Genomic DNA, 24502 nt, shown 5'->3' with positions numbered 1-24502 from the left:
TACTAAATAGACATTCAATACCTCCAATCTCTAGCACAATTACACACCAAAATGTCACGTCTGCGACCGGTGCATGTTGTTAAACAACTGAATCTTAATAACACTGCCTCAGTAATATTCTTACACGGCTCAGGTAAAGTTAAAACTACTTTATTCATTACTTAGCCTCAGGTTTATAGGTGATACAGGCCAGGGCGTTTTAGACTGGGTAAAATTCCTTATAAAAGACTTTTCTTTACCACACGTCAAGTTCCTATTTCCGACAGCCCCCTTACGACCGTACACCCCCTTAAATGGCGAGGTAACACAACATTATTTAAATTATTCACTAAAATGACACAGCTCTCCCAAAGATGAGCCATGTTTGGTTTAACAGGTATGATATAACACCTGAAGTCCCAGAGGATGATGAAACTCTTGAAGATATCAAAAGTGAGATTGCTAGTTTAATTAAGGAAGAAGTGGACTCGGGGATTCCTTTGAATAAAATCATAGTAGGAGGGTTTTCAATGGGAGGTGCATTGGCGTTGCATACTGCCTTTCGTTTTCTTCCTGGTTTAGCGGGTGTTTTTACGTTATCTTCGTTCTTAAATAACGAGTCGGCAGTGTTCAAAGGGCTCCAAGCGAAAGATACACCACTTTTGATGTGTCATGGAGATAGGGACACACTGGTACCCATAGAATGGGGACAAGCTAGTTTTAATAAACTAAGTGGTCTTGGTGTTCAAGGCGAGTTTGTTCCTGTGAAAAACACCATGCATGAGCTGAAAAAGAATGAGTTGAAGAGATTATTACAGTGGATAAATCAGCTTGTACCACCAGAAAGCTCATAAAATAACAATTGTAAATAAATAACGTAAATTAGAACGTCTGCATTTTTATGTGACCAAAAGGCCTCATCAACAGCAATTGCTGCCAATAAAGCAGTGGTACAAAATTAGGGGAAAGTTTTGGTAAGGTACATCTTCAATATGCGCATCTTTTTTTGTTTTTAACTTTATTACAAACTCTGAAATTCCTTACGACTACAACCCCAAAGACTTCTCCATGATTGCATGTGGGAGTCCTGCCACCTCTACAAACTCAGGACTATTGAAAACATCAGTAGCATCCATTTCTATATCTCTGCCTGTTAACACCTCCTGCATTATATTAGAAGATGGTAAAAACGGCAATCGGCCGACTTTTTTAGCCGCTTTTTGTTCCATAGCAAGTCTTAGAGGTGCGTGCAAGCCTTGTGTGTTTCGCAAAATCGTCATATTCATAGCGTCTAAATTTTTTCTATGCTATAAAAAAACCCGTCGTAAACTTGATTACGTTAAGAGTACACTTACATTCAACTCTGAATTTATTAAAGGGTGCGCAATATCCAAGTTATTCCTTACTGAAGACAAACCGTTGGTCATTGCATTCGGGACCCCAAATTCTCCAACATTTGAGGGAAATTCGCAGGTCTGATCCGGCTTGCATTTGACTGAAGGCAAAGCGAAACTCTGCAAAATTATTTTAGTTATTCACGTAGCTAATTAGCTAGACTTACCATTTTTAGTTTAAACTTTACGCGTTTCGATGATTACAAACAGAAAACGGAATGAATCGGCACGAAATGTCAAACTTTACTGTCATTGTCAAAAAGAAGTAGAGGGAGCCACTGTCACTTTTAAAAATGGGCGCGTTTTATTGAAAAATTATAAATTTTATTACAACATGGCTAAATTAATACAAATAAGATCTAATATCGTCATCAGCCTCTTCGTGGTGGTCGTCGTGTTCAGCCTTCAGCAACTGTTGAATAAAACTGTGTTTGCTGTCTTTGTAATAACTCTCCAAGTCTTCGTCTTTTTGTCCTTTGGGAATCGCGATGAGAACCCCTTTGATGTAATCTTTCTTCTCTTTCTCTTCTCCTTTTTCACTCTCAACTTTCTTCTTATGTTGGCTCTTCTTCTCATACTCGTTCATCTCATCATTGTACTTTTCTCTCTCATCTGTGAATTTATTGTGATGGTGATAATGGTCAGGATGGTCGCATTCGTGAGAATGGTGGTGAAAGCGCCTGGAATCACGTCCAGATAATTTTCCCTTCGAACTCCTGGCTGTATTTTTGTAGCTGTCTCCATTGTCGTATCTATCGTAATCTTGTACATATTCATCACGATGACGGTAATCATTGTCACGTCTTCGATAATGAAGTGGTCGGATGAGTTTAGGAGATGGATCAATGTCAAAAGCTTTTGGGAAGAGCTGGAGGAGCTTTTTTATGTCTTTATTGTCTATGAAAAAAGAGTGGTAGCCTGTGACGACGAATAATAACAAATATGGACCCTGAGAAACAATAAATTAGATTGAAATAAAATGAATAGAGTTGTACTTACTATAATCTGCATTTTACTGTGGTTGGTGTACCAAAGAACTGATGCCATTTCTACTTTTTTGGCCGCTTTTATACCATTTTTGAAGTGTACAATTATTTGAATTGATCTATATTAGTTACATAATTTAAGCAAATGATACGATGTATGCTAATAAGTGGTTGAATACTTTCCATATTTGATAAATAAAAGAAATTTTAACAAATTATAGGTTTCCATAAGTGGGAACTTCCTCGGTTAATTAATATTATATCATAGTCTCGGCAGTTGTGTCCTTTTTTTAAAACTCATCTAATATGGAAGACAATGAATTAAAAAAGGCCATGCATTCAAAGTTTTTTAAATTTTATTTTGTAAATTTAAAAGTGCCGTCACTTGAGACACTCATCTCCCAAATCTTAGAGACAAGTGGAATATCGGTACAATTGAATTGAAATTCCTTCATGAACGCGATAATTTAAAAAATCAGTTTCATAATCTCCCAATATGATCGGTTTTCCTATTTATTTATTATCACCGGCGTCACCTTAACCACAGCTAGTGATTGCCAAGCTGTCATTTGAGCGACGTTCGTGACAGTTGTCAAACGACCGCTTCGAAGTTCTCTGTCATGAATTTGTTATAATTGTATTAATTTAACGCTCATCTTAAGATTACGTCAACAATGTCTGTGAATCTTGTTCTGTTTGGAAAGTAGTTCTTGTTCTAACGATCTTATTGTGATATCATTTAGTGAAAGTATTTTTAAAAATGAAGGACAAAGTAATTTCTCTCCTTCAACGTACTTGTGTACTATGTCTTGTATATGTAACATATTTGCAAGTGGTAAGTGCTGAATTGGAACCGAAAGAAGAGAGCCCGGAATCGAAGACAATTTCTGTAAGTACAATGTGAGGTTATGTCAAACTGGTTTTGATTAGAATGTTTTTTCAGAGTGGACTATCCTCGACCGGAAATGAACCTAAAAAAGTTGTTACAGTTGAGAATTTTGGTTTTATCCACGCCTTTGTGGCTGCATTTTCTGTTATACTGGTGTCTGAGATAGGAGATAAAACTTTTTTTATTGCTGCTATTATGGCCATGAGGCATCCCAGATTGACAGTTTTTGCAGGGGCAATAACGGCGTTGGCGTTAATGACAGTATTATCTGGTAAGAGGTAGAAAAAACGCAATTGTTATGGCTAGAGAGATGTACAAATAAGTAATTTTCCTGATAAGATTTTTAACACAAATCCTACTGTTTATTCAGAGATAAGGTTTTGAACCTATTTTCTTTAAATGTGGCGTTTTATTCATGCAGAAATGTCTGTTTGTATAATATGTACCACGTTTTTATCAGTGTTTTTTACATAATTCAGAAACTAATTTTAAACTGATATTTTGCGAGGGAATTCCACTTATTTATGCCAAGGAAATGTTAGCAATTGGTGTGTTAAAACTACAACTACGTAATTAGTTCGTGTTTGCCGAAATTAAACTTTAATATAAAAAATATGTGTAGTCACTGCTAGATTACAAAATTTGAACTGATTTTTAACATAAAAACGATTAATTATTATGAATGATAATGATAAACTTAAGAACTACAAGGGTCACTGACATTATATTTCCTATTCTGATTATTATTTACTTGGAATAATTCCTACTTTGAATACAGAACATAAATTATTAATTAATATTGGCACAATGAAACTACATTTCTGAGAAACTAAAATCTATGCGAAAATTGGAGTCCGCCGTAATAGTTAGGCCGCCCTGTTCTTATCGGCCCCCCAAAGTGCCGATTATAACTACCAACAGCGTCCAATCTCGAATTCCCCTGCCTCCACAAATTAGCATTAGCGCTTGCACTGACATCGGTGCCCCATCGCTGAGTGTGTTGGGCTCCAAGATTCACACTTGATCCAGACGGAATATGGGAATATCCCAACTGTCCTCCAACACTCAAAGGTCCAGATGGGCGGAATTGTTTCGAGACACTGCCTGCACCATCCAGACGATGAACTCCATTGTCTAAAATGGTACCTCGATGGTTTACCGTGGCTTGAATTCCACCATTAGATCCTTTGGAAATATCGTAGCCTGTTTGTCTACACAAAAAATTAGTACAAAAAGCAAAAATGTAAAGAGACTAGTACCTGCGTTGACGGTGTAGTGGGACCAGATAGAATTGTTGGCCACCGGCATCTTCAAAGATGTACGCTGATGATGCTGCGAAACAGGCCACCACGAGAATTACGAGAGTGTTCATTGTTGAGGGAGTTGAGAGACAATGTTGGGGACGTTACGGATCAAGTTTTTATAATGCAAATTTTGCAATTGTTAAGGGACTTCACGGGGTTTAGAAAAATTGGAATTTCCTAAAGAAGTAAATTGGGTTTTAGATTGCAGTTTTATTGCGGGACGGTGAAGTACAGTGATTAATCATATGTCTGATAAGAGTGTTTGCGCCAACTGTTACAAACAACTAGAAGAATAATGAGCGCCTTGAAGTTATTCTCAAATTCTAAATTGAGAGATTTGTAGGTTTAAAAAAATCGTTTTTTTAACTTTGTAAAACTGCAGTTTTGTATTGAATCGAAATTGAATGTCTTCACACCGAACATATTTGTCTTCTTTCAAGTTGCTCTCGACTCGTCTAAAACAATTTTCTGTATCAGATATTTGCTTTGATCTGGTACGAACTTGCTAACTATTTTTAACTCCAATTGCGATGTTTACATCCTTGAGTTTTACCTTTTAGAGCGATTCAACAATTTCCTGTCTTTTTAATTCTAATAATTTCATTTTATTTTTACTTGTATTCACGTTGAGCAGCTCCCAAAAACTGGTTAAAAAAGATCCAAAAAAACACTTTTTCGTTACGTAACGGTACGGACTTGTAATCCACTTTTAGAGAATAAAAAACGTTCAATTATTTTTTTTTATAACAATTTGACCTTCTGCAGCTCTCTTCGGTTGGCTCGCAAACGTCATCCCCAGAGCGTACACCTTTTATATAAGCACAGCATTATTCGCAATCTTCGGCCTCAAAATGCTGAAAGAAGGGTTGGCGATGTCCCCAAATGAAGGCCAAGAAGAACTTGAAGAAGTCCAATCTGACCTACGTAAAAAGGACGAAGAGGTGAAGCTCTCCCTCTGTTAACATAGTCTAAGATTCTTGGTTATAGTATGAGAAACAAGCCATGCTGCCGGATCCCGAATCGGGCACTCCACGGAAAGCCAAAAGTGATAGCGTATTATCACTGATTTCTAGGATATTTTTACAGTCGTTTACCCTCACGTTTTTAGCAGAATGGGGCGATCGGTCCCAACTTACCACCATCATTCTCGGAGCTAGAGAAGTCGGAATTAAAATAGTTTAGGAAGTTGTCTGATTAATTTATTTTAGGATGTGTATGGGGTTGTAATTGGAGGTACTTTGGGGCACGCTCTTTGTACAGGTTTGGCGGTTTTAGGGGGTAGGATGATCGCACAAAAGATTTCAGTGAGGACAGGTGAGAAAATGACGACTTTACAACACAATACTAATTTTTTATTTCAGTTACTATAATTGGTGGTGTAGTGTTCCTCTTGTTTGCCTTTTCTGCCCTTCTTTTTGACCCAAACATGGCTTAAGAAGCGCATTTTTGGTTTTCATGCGACGAATTGAATCAAATCAGTTTTAACAGTCATACATTATAATAGGCATTTACATCTAATTTATTTTTATACGTTGTTGTAGAGATGTGTGAATTAGAGAGAATCGATTTTAGGCGTGTATATCTACAATTATTTAAATGTTGAATGTCGAAGATGACGGAGCCATGTTCTAGCAAACTGATAGTATTATTAAGTTTTAGTTAGTTTACAGTCAGGTACCTTAAAATGTCTTCATTGTAATTTATTTCACATGTCAAAATTCCGCTTGCTCCTAAAACATTGTAACTTACTACATCTCTGTGATACACATTTTTATATATAGGTGTACATAATAAAAAGTTGTAGTTAAAGACTGTCTTTTTGTCACCTCAGTTATTTATAGAAAGAATGTCGTAACTATTTTTGGCATTTTTTCTTAGGATTAGACACAACGCAAAAACACTAAACCTCTGAAAATATTCACTGTTTTCTTAAGTAAATTCGGATGAAATTCTAAACATCAAAGGCAAAAAGTTTAAGAAAAGCGTACTTTTATTAATGATGATATTTCAGAAAATAAGGAGACTTGTTGCGCTCCATCTGAGTTGACAGAGAAACGAGGGACACCGTTTGAAGTCTAATTTTGATATTCAAAAGAAAACACAAACTGCCTACCTACTATACAGAGTTCATTTTAAAGCGTTTTGCACTATTGGTAAATTGAAATCGTTCGATATCGTATAATTAGAATACTGACACGCTATTTTTATGACAAAATCGAGGTATTTTTTTCGGGGCTTCACAACAAGAAAGTTGATTGAACAGGATGGAAATCAAATTTTAAAATCAATACGATTCGTTTCTTTATCAATCAAATACTATTATCTCCACTGAACTGGAATAGTCGACACTTACATTTGACTAGTTCTTGATAATTCAGACTTTTGATGGAGGCCGAAGAAATTTTTGTTGACATAGACAAATGCGGGCTTATATAATTTTAGAAATGTAAACTGCTTCCATACTTTAAGAAGTCTCAATAGTAACATATTGGGAAACACCCATATAAATCCATCAGTCAAATATCTTTAAGTTTTTAACATACCTTCGAGGGTATTTCCTTTGGCAAGAGAATTGGAGAAAGTTAACTTTTAAATTGAAGATTTTGCGATGTGTAATCGAACTAAAATAAACTGTTCAAACTTAATCAAAATTAGATAATTTAGACTTTTTTATTATTCCATTAAGTATGGATGTACTTAGTAACTTTATTATCCAAAGAACTGTAAGAGGATGAACAACATTCATTTCGCCTAATGGAACATTAACTCGAAGAATTAATTAAAGATTCTTTCAAAGTTTCCAACTAAACTTATTAGCGAAGCGCATTTAGTTTGCCGAATCACAACTATCTTGGAATTATCTGCCAATTTTATAACAAAACTGGGAGCATAAATATCTTACGATCACAATATTCCAATTTAGATAAGACCAGACATCTTTTAACGGTTTCGGCGAAAGCATTTTTGCGCGTTCTTTTAATCAATATTTGGTGTCGCAAGTCCTCTTTCTTTTTATCTTTCATTTTGGTGATTTATCAACACGTCGCTTTATATTTTATTTCCTGGTACAAAATATGGTAAACTAAGGAAATGTACCTACTTCAAAGCATCACTCATTATGGTGCCTGCACGTGTCCATAATATTCGAATAATTATATTTATAGCAATCGCTTTATTATTTTAACTATCTGCCGTGTCCACTTGAAGGCTGTTCCCAATTTAATCGATAAAAAGATTAGATTTCCACGAGGCATGCCACTGTTATTTAATCCGGGGTTATTGCTAAGTCCAAAATTTCCAAGACCAATGTCGTTTCGCCCATAGCTAGCATAAAAAAATGACGTGTAAAGTTAATAGAACTCTGCCTATAATTTTTTTGGAACAGTCATAACGAGATTGTGTAGCTGCGCCAGCACAAAAAATGTCTCGAAATAAATTTAAATGCCTCACAAAATATCGGTTTATTTTTCTTTTTACGTTTGATTTCGATTTCAAAGCGTGGAACAAATAAAATTACATTTTCTTCCGCTCGCACTCCACGTTAGGACGAATTTGGCCTTTGCTGTAACATATTAAGTTATCTCGGGTCTTTATTCTCGATTTTTTTGTTTATTGCATGAGAAATTATGGAGTAAACCGGTCTCTAACACTCTCTTAATTTAAATTTAAAGGATTTTACCTAGTATTGAGTACTTTTCAAATAGCAGTGTCGAGGGACTTTTTTAGACGTCTGGAGCCTCTACATCGCTTTCCAGCTCAGAAGGCACAATGAAATTACATTTTGACGATATTTGCTTTTCAAACCAATAATTCCATGACCAAACATATAAATTATTAAAATCCATTCAGCGCAACGATGTCTTGTTTGCAAAACACAAAAAGTACATACCTAGTTGTCATATAATATAATGGAACTTTGTCGTTCCATGTCATCATTTTAATATTTCCCTTCAGACAAAACTTCCCTCTTTTCATAAAATTTAAATGTCTGAAGGTGCAAAAGTTATATTAGTACAATTCGTTTGTCTCATGTTTATGCTCGGATTAAAATCATTTCAATAATCTTTAAAGTGGAAATGTTTCATCCCTGTATTGTTCCTTGTTTCAATTTAATTAAATTTGTTTCCCACATAAGATCACGATAAAATATGTCCAAATTGAACGTAATAAACGCGAATGAGTTTCAACAAACTGTATTTTGTAAAGGAAAGATGACCTCGTTGGTCTGACATTTATGTATTAATTGTGATCGTATAGTTGAGAGCACGCAATAATCTCTATTATGTCTCCCATCGTCTTTGTTTTGTCCTAAGGGCAAGGGTAAGTAATTACAATGGCTTAAATAGGCTCGAAACATGAAAGAAATTAATTTTCAATAAAAACGTAATGGAAAGGACAATAAACTTGATTAAACGAGGATGCTAAAATGACAATGTCCTGAATTTTTTCAGACGAGTTTTTAACTGAAAACGGTCTACGAAAATGTTTGTTGTTTTTCCATTAAAGTATCAATTTTGTTTAGATTTATGGGGAAACTTTGCGATTGCGATGCACAGAAATGGTTGGTTCAGTGTTTCCGAATATTATTTGAATTCTTGAGTTTTCTAAATTTGCGATGTCTTTGGGGATCCATGCATTGTTCTCTCCAGAATCGCTCAATTGGTTTTGAATTGCTCTTTCCAGTTTAAAAATTATTAGAATCTTTTTATTTGCCCTAAAATTGTTTAAAAACTGCTCGTTTTGATTTACTCAGATTAAAGTTTTTTCAGTCATAATTAAAATGAATTTAAATCTGATCGCACCGCTTTTTTATTAACCGACATTCGTTGTTAATCGTTCAAACAACGGATGATCAAATTTTTAATTAAAATTCCCTTAATAACGTTTTCGTTAAAATAATTTTAATATTAATTAAATCATGGCAAAAGGCCTTTTGTGCGTGTTTATAAATGTTGCGAGAATTCCAGGAAAAGTGTCAATTTCTGAGCTTGACTGTGATATAAATTAAAAAAGTTTTGGCACTAATTAACTTTTTTGTCTGAGCAGAGTGATTACCCGAGCAAACACCAAATCGGAATTAACCCATTTTTCTCTTTAATTTCCGTCGTTAATTGAAACAACCCAATTAAACTCCGTTTAAGTTAAAAGTCCACAATACTCAAGCAATTTGAACGAGGTATTTATCGCCTCTCAGGAATCTCGTCTCGTCATTTCCAATTCAATTATATTTTCATAATTGAATCATAAAAAAGCATCGATCAACAGGTGCCATTATGTTACCCTCTCAATGGTAGTGTTCACATCTTTTCTCAAAACACTTCGATTTACACTCTTATCACGGCTAGTAATTGCATCCCAAGAAAGGACTCCCTGAAGGACATTATAAACAATGTCCTGCACATTAAGCGTAAGTAAAATTTTCAGATGCTACGCTTGCGCTGCTTTTTCATTTCGTGGGTGTGAGTTTATCAACCGCAGATTTTGTAAGGATCGTCAGTTCGTGGATAACAGCGTACGCAGGATGTTGGAAGCATGTTTCTGAAAGGATACAAGCTTTCAACAGGACTCGAGTCGTGATCTCACTTGCATTCGCTCAATTAATCGTTTCGGTGGGATTTTGCTTTGCTAGTTTGTTGTTTCAGTGACTGTGATATTAATTTCTAAGTAGCTTTATTTCGATTTCGGAATTTTTATTTTCGCAGGAATTCATCCAAAGTAAGTAATTCTCTCTTAATTTTCGGGTAATATTTTTCACGCTATCAATAACAGATGGTTATCAGTAGACGCGATAATTAATCATTTTGCTTGTACGGTGCTCAAACTCAGCTTATTAAATACGATGTAAATGCACGAATTTATCATACAAACGGCAAGGAAGGAGCCGGGAAACCGGAAAAGTAGTTTCCACCACAAAAACTTTTACTTTTGTGTCGCATAACGACCGTATTTTTCTCGACTCACCTTGAGAAGTTTCATTGAATTAATTTCATTACGGTCTGAAATGCCTAATAACGAAATTATACACCAGAAGCTCCATACGTTTCACCACGGATTTTGCGAGAAAAATTGATAAACTTCTCAGGTCTTAAAACTGTAATCCACGCGACAAGAGCTTTCATATCTTTAACAAATTTAAAAGAGCAAACGCTTGATCAAACTAAAAGCTTTCTCATGGAAGCACCTCTCAGGTGAATTAACTATTCGAGAAAACGCTTGGGCAACATGTTTATGTTTCGTACACGTGCGAGTTAATTAATTGTTGCCAAATTCGGGGCACACCACACGTGCGAATGAAAATTGCAAAAAAGGCAAGGTGAAGGTTGAGAAAATTTCTGCAAGCAACCTTCTTCTAATTGGTTTTAATAGTATGATTGTTTTGCAATAGTTATAATATTTACTGGTTTTGTAAGTGATTGTATTGTGTTTTTAATGGAAAAACTGGAAATCCACCACAAAAAAAGGGTTGAATATGAAGGGAAACGTCAGATCATTTCAGGTCCAAAAACTCCATTAAGAAAACGAACGATATTTAATCAAAGAAAGCTCCAATAATAGCATCTTAAGAAATTACAATAGTGTGACCTTATTGTGGCACTTGTTGTGCAAATATTTAGACGATGGAAAGAACTGTAATTCTTGAGAAAGCTTTTCACCTATGGAGCTTATCATCTGACTGGAATTCCATTAAATTATTATCAATAAAAATTTACATTTCAAACAGTGAGCGCTTGCGAATAAAGACCGTAAAATTTAACTTTCAAATAATAAAGTCGACAGGTGGAAAAACGCGACTGACTGGGCACAAAATTTTTTATGAAAAATCCTTCAAACATGCTTCATTAACAATGCAATTAGGCGCCAGTATTCTCGCAATCATCTCTAATTAATACATTAGGGGCGCATTTATATAATATTTTACGTCAATCATCTAAACATGGCAGTCTTAACTGCCTTTGTTCTCGAAAAAGATAATTAACATTCATTATCAAGTCACGCTCTTCTGGATTTCGTACAGTAATTGTGAATTTTAACTTTCAATACAACACATTTTACATTATTTACCTAATGTACCGCCTCTGGAACTTTGAAACATTCAATTTGAAGAAGTTTCTAATTAGTTGGGATGAAGTTTAAAATGCACTCAAATGATATTCGTAACAATCTTGACATTTACGCGTATGCCAGGGACTTATCCAGCACTTACCCTAAAGTACGAGTTTAAAGTGGAGTTGCTAACGACTAATTTTATTAACTTCTGGCAAAAATAATGTGCTCGGAATTAATTAGCGTGTTATTATGGCTTCCTGATTGCAATGTCGAACAACATATTAGATCCGTTCGTGATAGTCTTACGTGTATCTAATTAATTATGAAACAGTGTTCATTCAAGATTGCAACAAGTGTTTGAAGAGTTTTACAACAAAAGCAGTTATTCATGCGATATAAAAACTTGATTAATTATAATGCGAGTACATAAAGACAAAAAAGTGAGTAAATATTCATTTACAGTTGTCAACAATGTGAGCAAACAGAAAAGGCAAATTACAATTTTTTTATTAGCAGACAATTAATAATAATTTGGTGCTTCCAAGAAAGTATCAGTTCTGATAAAATGTACGATTTAAACGCATTCAGATTACAATGATAAATTACTCGTACATTTAATCAGCGCAGTGCGGTTTAGCTGTTTCATCATTAGTAATAATATTGTTTCGATTAGCAAGCAATCATTATTAATTATTATTATTTAAAATGGCGCTTGATATGTGATCATGATTAAAATAAACAGTGGAAATTATTTTATATTAAATTAGTTTTTTAATTGCAATCAATTAACAACAAATACAATTTAAAATATAAAATTAAATAGCCAACTGACAATTGAAACATTCTCTAAAATTGGCTTTCACTTTTAATTTGTTGTTGATAAGACACGGAACTCGCTAAAGTAATGTTTACCTTTCAGTCCATTTTTTGCATTAAAGAATTAGCTTTGTTTGTCTCTGAAGCAGGAAACTAATCAATCAAAATGGATAAAATTGGATGGTTGCATGAAATACGCTACTCCAGGGAGAAATTACCATCTCAAACTGGAACAGCTGCAATTGGAGCAAAATAAGAACGAACACGACTAAAGTTTTGTCTTTAAAACTGAATGTGTGTTGTTTTTTTAATACAGAGCGGTTACAAAATACGTACCACGCGGAAATTGTCTATAAATAATATAAAAGCGCTTTCATTAGATTTTTATGTTAATTTTATGTTGTTCTTGTTATCCCGGGTTCCGATGTTCCTTAAAAATGGCTCCGAAATGTCTTCTGAAAATCTATTTTGGTTGATATCTAACTTATTTGTTGAGCAATTTTATGTTATTTGTACTTATTTTATGTAGAATTTTACGCAGAATCCAAAATTGTGCTATTTTTTCCCATTCCTCAAGGAATAATTGAATTAAAAGCAACTGCATTTTCGCTCTTTTCTTGCTTAAAATCCGCTCTCAGATATTTAAAATTTGAGGGTCGACTCAAAGGATAAAAAAATTTTGAATTTTTTTAGTTTTTTTATCGCTTCTAGTAAACTATTTGACCTACCGATCTGAAATTTGGTCAGTTTATAGATCTCGAGCTGCTCTTTTGATTTCGACTTGAAGGTATTAAGCGTTGTTTTTGCCTCGAAAAAAATCGTTAAAAATGACCCCGAAAAGATCTCTGAAAACTTATCATTTCGGTTAATACCTCGTTTGTTTGTGAAGCAAACTTAAGTTATTGATGCTCGTTTAACTTAGAATTTTACGCAGAATAAGGTTGTCGCCAGAGGGCAAAAATTTTGAAGCTTCGAAATGTTTAGTACTCCTTATCTCCGGAACTACAACTGATAAAAAGATGCGGTTTCCGTCATAATTTTTCTCGTCTTATTCATATACCCTTAATTCGACATCTAAAATTTTGTACATGTTTTGGAAATAACTACATACTTTGATTTTGATCTAAGACTAGAAAATCAATAAGCTTACCTACATGTTTACTGAGTCGCGAATTTGCTCTCTGCATTGCTAATCAACGTTGATAAGCGATAATCTTATAAATCATCCGAGAAAGCTCTTTTGGCTAATTAACCAGAGTCAAAGGGAGTCGCTAAAGTAGCATAGTCGACTCTTTCGATAATAAATTGTAAATGCTTATCATTATCAATGAGATTGAAATGGAAACGCATATTTCGTACGCATAGGTGGATTTAACAAATCCTTCTAAATATAAATGCTCTGCAAACAACCCGACATTGCACGAGAGAGCTTTTTAATATATCCCTCTATGACTAATGTTTTATTTAATAAGAACTTTTCTTCTAAATTTAGTTTTTTCAATAATCCCGTTTTAATAAAAATAGTTTAATATATGTTCATACATGAAAATTTAAAATCTTTCGCTTGGATGATATTATCTCGGAAGATGAGCTGAGGATCAGTGTTACATAGTTTACTTAGGAAAAACCCTTGGGAATTGTGGTAAATCTGAGACATGGGTTTAAAATACACATGTATCAGAAATAACGTATTTTTTTTTATAAAATTTACTTCATTATAGAGAAACTTTTAAGTTTAAACTAGTTTTATGGGTTTTCTGCATTATTACTGATCAATTAAAAAGTTCTTTGTTAGTGAGAAATTGTAGAGTTTCCTTACAGATTTGGTCAAAGTTATATAAAAGAAACTTAGTTATTAAATAATTTTGCTTCGTTCGTTTAGTGAAATCCACATCGAATATGTTACGTTGTTTACTGCCCCAAATTGATATTTCCGATTTTTCTACGCAGCTCGTTATTTAGTAAACAAAATTTGCATCATTTCAGAATTTGATTCAGCCTCAATGCACACTGCAAACGAGGTTTCTTATCCGCTATTCAACGAAATTTCATATTTTGTGTACACTAATCAATCAAAATTGGCACGTGTGATAAAAGGTAATGAAATTACATTAAGCGACAGACCAATTAACATTGCGAATATATTTTTGTCTGTTCTTTCATACCATATTGGTAAGAATTGCTCTTTTGATTGCGAAAATTTGCGTCAATGCGAACACGTACACATATTTCCTATTGTCTGCTTAAGGTCTTGCTAATTATAGAGGTACCAAACAAGCCGCTGAATTTTTATTAGTATCGATGTAGATTATACAACTACATCAAATGTATTAATCTTGACAGGAATTTTAAACTCGACTCCATCTGCTCGTGTTTTTATTATACGCCATTCTATAAACGAGAAACTAAAGTTTCTATTGTGATGTCACTACAAAAGTTTAGGAGAAAAGCGCGATACTCGAAGTGGAAAATTTCCGCAAAAAAACATTTGTCTAGCTCAAGAAAAAGATTTTGTTTAAAAAATAAAATTCAGTTGATGGGCCAAAAATGCGGTTAGTTAGTAAACACGTTTTGCAACAAACACTTTGCCGTGTTGAAGCGCCTCGTTACCATTTTACTTTGCCTCATAGAAGTGCTTTGTGGTTTCCACATTGAAGCTATTAATTAATTTAATTAGCTCCGAAGTCTAATTAAATTCTGTAGGAGTATTTAAGTGATTTCTTCTTGTTTTCAATAACAAAAATGAACTTGAAATTCAATGTGACCCACTTTTTTCGAATTAGTTTGCAAAGTTGTTCATGCCGAAAGTTTTTAAGTTTTCAGTAATTTATCAACAAAGTTCCACAGGTTTTTTTTATTAACGGACTTTTGTCCAATATTTTTCAGCTTTTCATGTCACTATGGCAACAAAACAAAATATCTGTCTTTGGATAAAGTAACTGGATATTGTGCTTCGTCCAATCATGCCTGTTTTGTTGTCGGGATGACAAATTTGTCATGTCATGATAAATAACGATTTTCTCCCAATTCCAAATTCTGTTTCTGTTGTGGAAATTTCAAATTTGGCCATTTTTGGAGCATTTTGAGTCCCATTTATTCAAACCCGTTACTGGATTTAGTTAAGATTAAATCACCTTATAGCCAATTTAAATAATTTAAGAGGTTGATAAAACACGAAATAAAAAAAATCCAAGTTTTTAGCGGCCGAAATCACGTGTTCTCAAACGTGAATCTGAAGACTTGGAAACTTGCAATCACCAGAATATAATCATTGCTATATAAGTTCAGCAGAAACTGATTTGTATAACATAATGAACCATTTTCCCGGCGCCTCCACCATAAATCCATGTTTATTTTCTGCGCATTGCACAGTCTTTAGCTCCACTCGCAACGAAATAAAACGTTTTCCCCGAAAGAGTTCGTTTTGCATCACAATTAATGTCCGTTTTATCCGCTGTCGCTGATTTGAAAGAGAATCAAAATGCGAAACATTCGCTCGTTTATTTTCCCTGACAGATTAAATATTTATAGCATACCGCCAAAATGTAGTGCGCTATAATTCTTTTGAAAGTTAATAGGTCGTAAATCTATTAAATGTGATCAATAAAGCGATGTTTTTTGCCGTTCACATCTGTGCTATTTAATAATAGTGGTTTTATTAAATGAATGTTGGATAGGAGCAAATGGCGCTATTTTTGAACAAAGTTTGTAAACATTTTTGTGGAATTTACTGCACTGCGCAATTTAACAAATTACATCCGTCGTTATTTATTACGAATTTGTAACTGACTGTTGTCGCCTACACGAAATTTTTTTCGTTGAAATCCAAAAAAGTTGGACAGAGGAGGCAGCTTTTATTTTTATCCGAAGTGATAACGATTTGTCAACGCCTTACGAGCTTGTGAGCGTTTCGAAGTCCTTTGTGACAATATACATTTTTATTCTATTTGTAACCCGACCTTTGCAATAAACTTTCAAATCTACAGCCACAGATGTATGCTCTGAGAATGTTTCATTGAATGAATACTAACGGAAACTAAACTGAGAAAAATCAGATTTTAAAATTGTAATCACATTTTGTTGAATGCATCTTTCTGAAACCCATTTTGTTGTGAAATCGTATAACATCTGTTCAGATAGGAGCTGGGTAATAGACCGTGATCAGCATGCTTCAGTCAATTTTTCAGTATTTCATTTTAGACAGGATAAAATTGTACTCGTCGGCAGAATTGTACGTTTTCGAATGAACTAAAGTAATGACTGAGAGTTTAAACAGTTTTGTAAAATCCTTTGTTGTACTTTTACCGGCGCTAGATTGCGAGGAAGAAAATGAATCTGATTCCCACTGGGTCAAGGTAAAGTAAACACAGACAGGAAATTTCCGCCGTTCACGTTTCAATAATCATTTTACAACAAATTTTATATTCAAAATTGAAAATTCTTTACTCCCACTCTCATCGATAATACAACAAAGAAGATTATTATTATCGAATTCCAGCTTGTTACAATTTAATAATGCAGGCAACGTCTGTGTCTTGAGGCATTTTGCATCAGAATATGCTAATCACACCCAAAATTTATGTACCGGAGCACCAAGAAGTTGTATTGCTTTGATTAGAGTTTACTCGAGCTGTGTTAATTTTAAGTAGCCAGCCCATGATGTGAATGAATTTTAATTTATAATGCGGTTAAAATGAAGAATAATGGACTTCTGTGAATTTCTTGGGGATTTTGCTCTGAATATTTTATCACTGGAAGTTTTATTTAATTAGATATTTATACGATTTGCTTGTTTTCGTTCGCAAATTTCAGGCTCTTGATTTTTAATATTGCTTCTTTTCATTTATTTTGAATATGTTTGAGAGTCTTCCAAATATAATGAACCTTAAATTTGCAATTGGAGAATTTTAAGATTTCAGGATTGCTTGTTCTTTCTTAGTTCATAAAATTTTAAAAGCTGCTTTAAGTAGCTTTTTTGATTTATATTTAAAAAAATTTACAACACAAAGCTGAAAAATTTAGGATTCTTTGTTTTTTGGGTCCCTAGAATCCTTAAATATTTAGACACTTTTGAAAATATTAAGAATTTTATATTAATCAGGATATTAAAAAACAAATAGAATCCAAAATATAAAGGCCTCAAACGTGCTGCTTATTTTATATTGTTATTCAATTTCTAAAAATGCAGAAAATCTGTCAGATTTGAAAATGTGAATTGAAAGTCAGAAGATTTTTAGAATTATTATAAATAGGGCTTTTCCAACTTTTAATTTTTGAAATCGTTAATTTTTTTAGTTGAATATTTTTATTCAAAGTGTTAAACTCCATCTTCTAAGTCAAATTTTTAAATTCGATGCTACAGAAACATTCTAATTCTTTAAACATTTTACGAACTGATATTTTGCTTTATTCTTTAGTTATATTTGTAAAAGAAAAGAGTTTGAGTTAAGCTCTGTCATATGATTGTGTAATAAAGGTTAGTTTCAGCAATCAATCTTCAAATTACATGATATTCTGTAAACTATCTTGTGACTCATTTTTCATCTGTTATTATACAAGGTGTTTATAAATGTTTCTAGCATCAAGGGTAGCTCTGGAATTCTTGCTGTGCACTATTTTGCCGCTTTGTTTTCATAGTGGATATAACTATCTTGAAAATTATTTATAACGTTACTTATGTCCATGACGTTTCAGTTACAGTTTTGTGCCCAAGTTTATGATTTTCAGGTTTTAAACCACAACTAGAACAGTTTATTTCTCAAAACTTACTGTGTTCCATGTTTGAGGTTAACTGCAAATGTCAGTTGAAAAATCGAAACCCACATTTGTAATGAGCGGCAAATTTCTTTGACATTTCATAGCCACCCTTGATGCTAGAAACATTTATAAACACCTTGTACAATCCATTAGTAGCGTTATTTTAGAAAAGAGGTCATTCTGTGAAGGCAGATATTTATTTTTTTATGGCATTAAAAAAGATACATATTATTCTTATTTATACACATTTAAGTAATTGTTTACTTTAAATTTGTTGTCATTATTGTTTGCTTTGAATATATTTACACTCTCTTTTGTAAAGCAACACTTATAAATGCAAGATAATTATATAATGGTCTAAATTTAAATTAATTTAATCTTAAATATTTGCACCTTTGGCGTTGTGCAACAATAAAATCGTACATCAATAATAATTATGATCGCAATTTGAGTTACATGGACATAATGGACAATTTGAATGGATATAATTTTTCTTGCTCATATTTGAATGACAATTATAAACAACAATACATCACACTTTAAATAAATGGGCTTCTCTGGTCAGATCGGAGAATTTAAAAATATATAAATCTCAGTTATTAAGTTAACCCATACATCAAAAATCTCCTTTGTCCCGCAGATCAATGCAACATGTATGGCCTAATTCTGGAAAATATGTCCGAGTACATAAAGCAAACCTACGGCGAGGAAAAATGGGAAGAGATAAGACGAGCCGCAGCCGTAGATCAGCCAAGTTTCAGCACACATCAGGTCTATCCTGAAGCTTTAATCCCTCGACTTTCAAAGAAAGCCGTACAGGTAAAGCATGCAATTTTGTACCAAAAACCCGCTCATTTTTCTTCATAGATATTAAATGTAAGTGAAAAAGATTTCTTCGAACAAATGGGCGTCTTTTTCATTGGATTTGTCAGTCAATATGGTTACGACAGAGTGTTGTCGGTGCTAGGTCGTCACATGAGAGATTTTCTTAATGGACTAGACAATCTCCATGAATATCTCAAGTTCTCTTATCCACGGATGAGAGCACCGAGTTTTATTTGTGAAAATGAGACGAAGCAGGGACTTACATTACATTATAGGAGCAAGAGGCGCGGTTTTGTTTATTACACTATGGGACAAATTAAAGAGGTGTAAGAGCGAGATTGAATGGGCCATTTGTGAACTGTTTATTTCAGGTTGCGCGACATTTCTATCATAAAGAAATGAAAATTGAGCTGGTAAGAGAAGAACTCCTTTTTGACATGGTTCATGTGACTTTTCAACTGACTTTTGACAACAGAGCTTTTACTTTAGCATCGCTGGCGATGACGAGAGAAGAAAAGCATCTGCCGATCAGCGCGTCAGTTTTGTTCGAGATTTTCCCATTTTGTATCGTTTTTGGGTAACTTGTAACGTCTTAAGAAACTGATGACTATTAACAACCTGTTTCAGGTCGGATATGGTAGTTCGTAGTATAGGTAATTCCCTCATGGTCATCTTACCAGATTTACTGGGCAAAAAAATCACCAACTGGTTTGATCTCGTACGACCGCTCACAGCGTTCAAATTTGAAACGGTACTGTTTCTTTTCGAATTCCCAAGCATTGCTAAGTGTGATTTTAGATTTTGAACCGCACGAATAATATTTTCGAGCTGGTGACCGTCGAACCGGTGCTCCACGATAAACCTCCTGATAGGAGTCGACAAGAAATGATTCTTAGCGACGAACTCGACGTGGATGAGGACCGAAACTTGAGGCTTAAAGGTACGTTGACATCTTGTAATTTGGTTGATTCAATGAGATTGTATAGGGCAAATGATTTACATGGACAACTGGAAGATGATGATGTATTTAGGTACTCCCGTAATGCCAGATTTGAATTCCCTCATCAATTCTGGGCTTTATATTAATGATCTCTCCATGCACGACTTTAGCAGGTAATTGACATACATAACACTTGATTATAAATCCTTGTTTGATGCTAGATTAATCCAAATTCCTCTAAATTCGTAAATTTGAGTGCGCGTTTCTTCCTTGATAATATTCTCACGTTTCGTGATAAATACGGCACACGAAATGAAGTATTAGATTTTATCACATTTTATTTAATCGTGCCCAAGCTAAACAAAACTTAATTAAGCTCGTTACTGCGTGGGCAAATTAAAACTTTTTTTAATTCACAGTGGAAATTGGGCCTAATAGATCTTTGCTAAATTCCTCTTGTCCGAGTCCTTTAAGAGGATCTTGATTCACAAATTTCTTGCCCGCAACTTGAATTACTTCCACATTGATCCCATTCAAGCCAAAGATCACTGCTAGAATTTATCGACTTCAAAGCCGAGGTTGTTATTGGATTTATATCAATTTTCTGGTCGAATTCATAAGTTTTTCCAATCCACTTCTCTGTCAAAACTGAAATGCAAAGTTATCCATTAAAGTTATCGGCCCTCGACAAAATTGCTCGAAACAGCGGAAGCGTGCCGATTTCGAGCACTAAATACCCTTTGTCTTCTCTCAATACGGTCTTAACGTCTATTATCGACAATAAAGTTAACAAGATTGTAACGAAAATGCTGTTAGAACAAAAACATAGTTTATAGAAGTGTACTGAAATGATAGTGTTCACGAAAATTGCTTGTTTTTTGAGTTTCTCTAATTTGAGCAATTCTAAGATGGGAGCTGAAAAACGAACACGACGGAGATTTAAAGTTGTTTTGAACTAATTTCGAAGTTGTGACGGATTACGGAGTTACAGCGTTATCAAAGTGTAGTAAACAAAAACCAAGCCAATATATTTTTGTAGGAAAAACTTCAACAAATTAACAATAAATGAATGGATAGAAAACTCTTTTCACTGTTTTATCAGCGAACGAGTTTTTTACATGAGCTGAATAGGTAATTAATTTTTAACCAGATAAAAAATTGTATCACGAGAAATATTTATGAGCAGCTTAATTTATGTTTGCACAAAGGAAAAAACACAGGTGAAAACGGTTTTTTTAATTAAAATTTAGCCGTAGCTCCAAGTACAAATCTCCTTTTCCACAATCGATGGAAAACTAATTAATTAACTAAATTAAAATGATTAATAAATTACGAAAATGTGGCAGATTCTGTTCTGTATTTTCTAGATTCTCTAGATTTATTATCGATGCTTTTTAAATTCTTCGTATTTTTTTATCTCGATTTTTTCTAGATTTTTCGCATCATCTTGTCGATCCTCTGCATTCCTTTAGTTTCTAGAAGTTCCTTTGAACCCCTGTCTTTCTTCAAATTCTTGAAATAAAATTAAAAACCCTCTCACGCTTATCCCTAAAATCAAATATTAAAGAAATTAATTTTGCAGTACTCCCTAGTATTAAATCCCTTTATCCGGCGCCTTGTCAAGTACACAAAGGTGTCAATAATTTACTTCTGTTGTCGGCTTCCTCTAAAATAATTTATTCCATTCAGAGACCTGATGTTGGCTGGAACCCAACAATCGGTCGAACTGAAATTAGCTTTAGATCAGGAACAACAGAAAAGTAAAAAACTGGAAGAATCCATGCGAAAGTTGGATGAAGAAATGAGAAGAACCGACGAACTGTTGTACCAAATGATACCGAAGCAAGTCGCTGATAGATTAAGGAAAGGAGAAAATCCGATCGATACCTGCGAGGTATTTCCATGTAATTTTTTGGTTAAACGTGCCACGTTTTTGTGTTGTAGATGTTCGACAGTGTTTCCATTCTGTTCTCTGATGTTGTGACATTTACTGAAATCTGTAGCAGGATTACACCGATGGAAGTAGTGTCAATGTTGAACGGAATGTATTCGATTTTTGATCGACTCACAGAGCGAAATAGAGTGTATAAAGTGAGTGGGGACTTTTTCAGCTAACTTGCATGGAAGATGTGTCGCATTTGAAGATTTGTTCTGTTACTAAAAGTCAAATCTCCAGGTGCTGGTAGTAAACTGTATCCTGCATGTCGTGATTCCATTTTTTGTCCGAGCGAATACTAATTTTGTTCCTTCGTTTCAATTTTCTACAACCAAGACAAATTGTCCGGTGGAAACATTACGCCATCGAATGTTTTAAATCCGCATTTATTTCACTTTGTTTTGTAATTAACTACGACGCTGTGTCGCAATGTGGCCACTATTCCTGGTGTTCCTTATGTGTTTTGGTGTGAAAAAAGGCGTCTTTTTCTAAATATGCGCACATCAGGTCGAAACTATCGGAGACGCATACATGGTGGTATCTGGAGCTCCTGAAAAAGAAGGTAATCATGCTGAAAGAGTTTGCGACATGGCTTTAGATATGGTTGACGCTATTCAGGATCTTAAAGATCCATCTACAGGTTAGATACATTCTATGGATCATATCTCGATAAAAGTTTATTTTATTCTTCAGGACAGCATTTGCGAATACGCGTTGGTGTACACTCTGGAGCCGTTGTAGCCGGAATAGTAGGTCTAAAGATGCCTAGATACTGCTTATTTGGAGACAGTGTAAACACAGCTTCTCGAATGGAATCTACAAGTGAAGCTATGATGATCCACATTTCCGAATACACGAGAAAACTTCTCCCAGACACCTACAAAGTGTTGGAACGTGGCGAAATCCAAGTAAAAGGAAAAGGTTAATTTGCGCATTAAACTTTCCCCAGTATTTATACTCAGATTAACAGGTCATATGAAGACGTACTGGCTTCACGGCAAAGAATCCAGAACCCCTATAGATCGACGCGACACCGCACCATTAGGACAACAAGAGATCGATCCTTTCGATAACGCCGAGTTTACACGGAAGTTTTCAACTGAAGATAGAAGGAGTGTCGTTTATTCTCCCATCACATTTCAAGATGTAGCTCGAAGGAGCATAGCGAGTTCGCCGGTTAAACATTCGCAGAGTACAAGAGGTGGGTTCAAATTTGCACCGAGGAATTATTTACGGATTTCTCAGAGAGGGCTGCAGCTTCAAAGTTGAGGAATGTTCAATAGTTTTATATTTAATGCGATTTGAAGAATGACGGGAATTCTCTCTCGTTTTACAAAAATTTTAATTCAAATTGAGTTGTGGAGTTGCAAACTTGATTAGGGCATTGTTGATAGGTCTGAAAAATTTATCATTTAAATGAGAATCTTCATAGTTGTTTGCAGTTTCGAGTTTATTTTAGATAATCTTTCATAAATTTGCTTTATTATAGTGCAAACAAATTTCAGGGCCAATTTATTTTTCTTTAATAAGTTGTAATAATAGTGTGAACTGTAAAAAATCTTTGTAAATTTCCGCAGGTCTCTCAACTTGTTTGATGGAAAAATCCACCATTACAAGTGAGTTTTGTGATAGATAACGAAACTAATAAAATAATCGTCAATGCAGCCGCAAAGCAAATAAACCGGAAGCCCACTAACAAGCATTTGCTTAGCTAATGTCTGTTTAGTTGTGCGCCGAAACCACGAACCCTTTGGTATCGTTGCATCTCTTAATTATCCTTTTTTTTATGTAGAGCTGCGCTCAAATTCGGCCGGGGCTGTGTACGCAGTCTGCGATCCTGCAGATATTTTCGGTTCCATGATCCTGGACAACTCCCCGATCAAAGAAGATAACTCTCCGCCAACTCGTCAAATCCAGAAACGTATAAGCGTACCAATCCAACAAGGCAGAAAAACCTTTACAGAGGAAGTGAGTTTAGTTGCCCAAGGTTCTCCTTTGACGTCACCGCCCGCCATTTTATTATCAAGCCACACGGAAAAACCCCCGCAATCAAAAGGCCAATCGCCGGACAAAAAATCAAAAGACAATAATCACCAATACGAATTTGGTAAATCAATGTACGCTTATGCGAAGAAAATTGACAGTAACAAGAAAAACGAAAAGTGCAATAACAGGGAAATTCCGATCTCGAAAAGTGACGGAGATTTACAAGGGAAAAAAGCGTTAGTTAATAACTTGTCGAATAATCATAACCCGCATTTACATAAGTCGCACCATCATCATCATCAGCATCAGTGTTGTTCCGGGTTTGGGTCCGGAAACAGACATAGATTCCAGAGCAACGCTTGTGTTATAAACTGAACGTTATTTAAGTAAGAAGGAAATGACAATATTTTTACGTCAATAACAATAACACAACAGATCTCTAGTCGTAATGAAAAAATAGTTGGGCACTATTTTCCCACAAAAATATTCACTTTTTAACCGTTGAGATTACATTCACGAAGATTATATTTTAAATATTTATATCCACACTGTAATTTATATAAGTAGTCTAATTATTTTATGTACATATCATTTGAAATAAAATTATTCTAACGTCCTTTATTGTTTATTTACAAAATGAAAA

General features: G+C 34.4%; 6 protein-coding genes across 7 annotated transcripts; 3 read left to right on the top strand and 3 right to left on the bottom strand.

The window, feature by feature from the left end:
* The first annotated feature begins 48 nt into the window (after positions 1-48).
* LOC148170091 (lysophospholipase-like protein 1) lies at positions 49-848 on the top strand. The gene is made up of 3 exons (XM_088042864.1): positions 49-133; positions 180-301; positions 354-848. The coding sequence occupies exons 1-3, from the start codon at positions 52-54 to the stop codon at positions 831-833; spliced, it is 684 nt and encodes a 227-aa protein (XP_087898990.1). The 5' UTR covers positions 49-51; the 3' UTR covers positions 834-848.
* A 132-nt stretch (positions 849-980) lies between these two features.
* Pomp (proteasome maturation protein) lies at positions 981-1650 on the bottom strand. Its single transcript, XM_088042865.1, has 3 exons — positions 1541-1650; positions 1335-1493; positions 981-1286 (listed from the first exon to the last, which is right to left on the bottom strand). The coding sequence occupies exons 1-3, from the start codon at positions 1541-1543 to the stop codon at positions 1026-1028; spliced, it is 423 nt and encodes a 140-aa protein (XP_087898991.1). The 5' UTR covers positions 1544-1650; the 3' UTR covers positions 981-1025.
* Positions 1651-1676: 26 nt separating this feature from the next.
* On the bottom strand, positions 1677-2506 carry LOC148170089 (uncharacterized). The gene is made up of 2 exons (XM_088042850.1): positions 2373-2506; positions 1677-2322 (listed from the first exon to the last, which is right to left on the bottom strand). The coding sequence occupies exons 1-2, from the start codon at positions 2418-2420 to the stop codon at positions 1717-1719; spliced, it is 654 nt and encodes a 217-aa protein (XP_087898976.1). The 5' UTR covers positions 2421-2506; the 3' UTR covers positions 1677-1716.
* Positions 2507-2899: 393 nt separating this feature from the next.
* Positions 2900-6361, top strand: LOC148170087 (putative divalent cation/proton antiporter TMEM165). Its single transcript, XM_088042849.1, has 6 exons — positions 2900-3248; positions 3303-3519; positions 5318-5493; positions 5540-5713; positions 5761-5866; positions 5914-6361. Exons 1-6 carry the CDS (start codon positions 3120-3122, stop codon positions 5985-5987), a joined length of 876 nt encoding a protein of 291 aa, XP_087898975.1. The 5' UTR covers positions 2900-3119; the 3' UTR covers positions 5988-6361.
* LOC148170088 (uncharacterized) lies at positions 3832-4939 on the bottom strand. The gene is made up of 2 exons (XM_088042851.1): positions 4508-4939; positions 3832-4459 (listed from the first exon to the last, which is right to left on the bottom strand). The coding sequence occupies exons 1-2, from the start codon at positions 4618-4620 to the stop codon at positions 4078-4080; spliced, it is 495 nt and encodes a 164-aa protein (XP_087898977.1). The 5' UTR covers positions 4621-4939; the 3' UTR covers positions 3832-4077.
* A 3689-nt stretch (positions 6362-10050) lies between the features above and the next one.
* On the top strand, positions 10051-24475 carry Gyc88E (Guanylyl cyclase at 88E). 2 transcript variants are annotated; one of them, XM_088044410.1, is made up of 14 exons: positions 10051-10267; positions 18813-18991; positions 19040-19321; positions 19369-19574; positions 19625-19748; positions 19796-19937; positions 19984-20110; positions 21627-21831; positions 21882-22028; positions 22381-22513; positions 22567-22794; positions 22844-23074; positions 23451-23489; positions 23666-24475. In XM_088044410.1, exons 2-14 carry the CDS (start codon positions 18824-18826, stop codon positions 24232-24234), a joined length of 2601 nt encoding a protein of 866 aa, XP_087900536.1. In that variant the 5' UTR covers positions 10051-10267; positions 18813-18823; the 3' UTR covers positions 24235-24475. The 2 variants fall into 2 exon arrangements, with proteins under 2 accessions (XP_087900536.1, XP_087900538.1); XM_088044412.1 differs by lacking the exon at positions 23451-23489.
* Positions 24476-24502: the final 27 nt, after the last annotated feature.

Source organism: Gnatocerus cornutus, chromosome 8, assembly GCF_029298725.1.
Source record: "Gnatocerus cornutus isolate USDA-ARS CGAHR chromosome 8, icGnaCorn1.1, whole genome shotgun sequence".
NCBI classification, from domain to species: domain Eukaryota; kingdom Metazoa; phylum Arthropoda; class Insecta; order Coleoptera; family Tenebrionidae; genus Gnatocerus; species Gnatocerus cornutus.
Note: the sequence above shows the minus strand (reverse complement) of the source record. Positions and strands in the feature narration are given on the sequence as shown.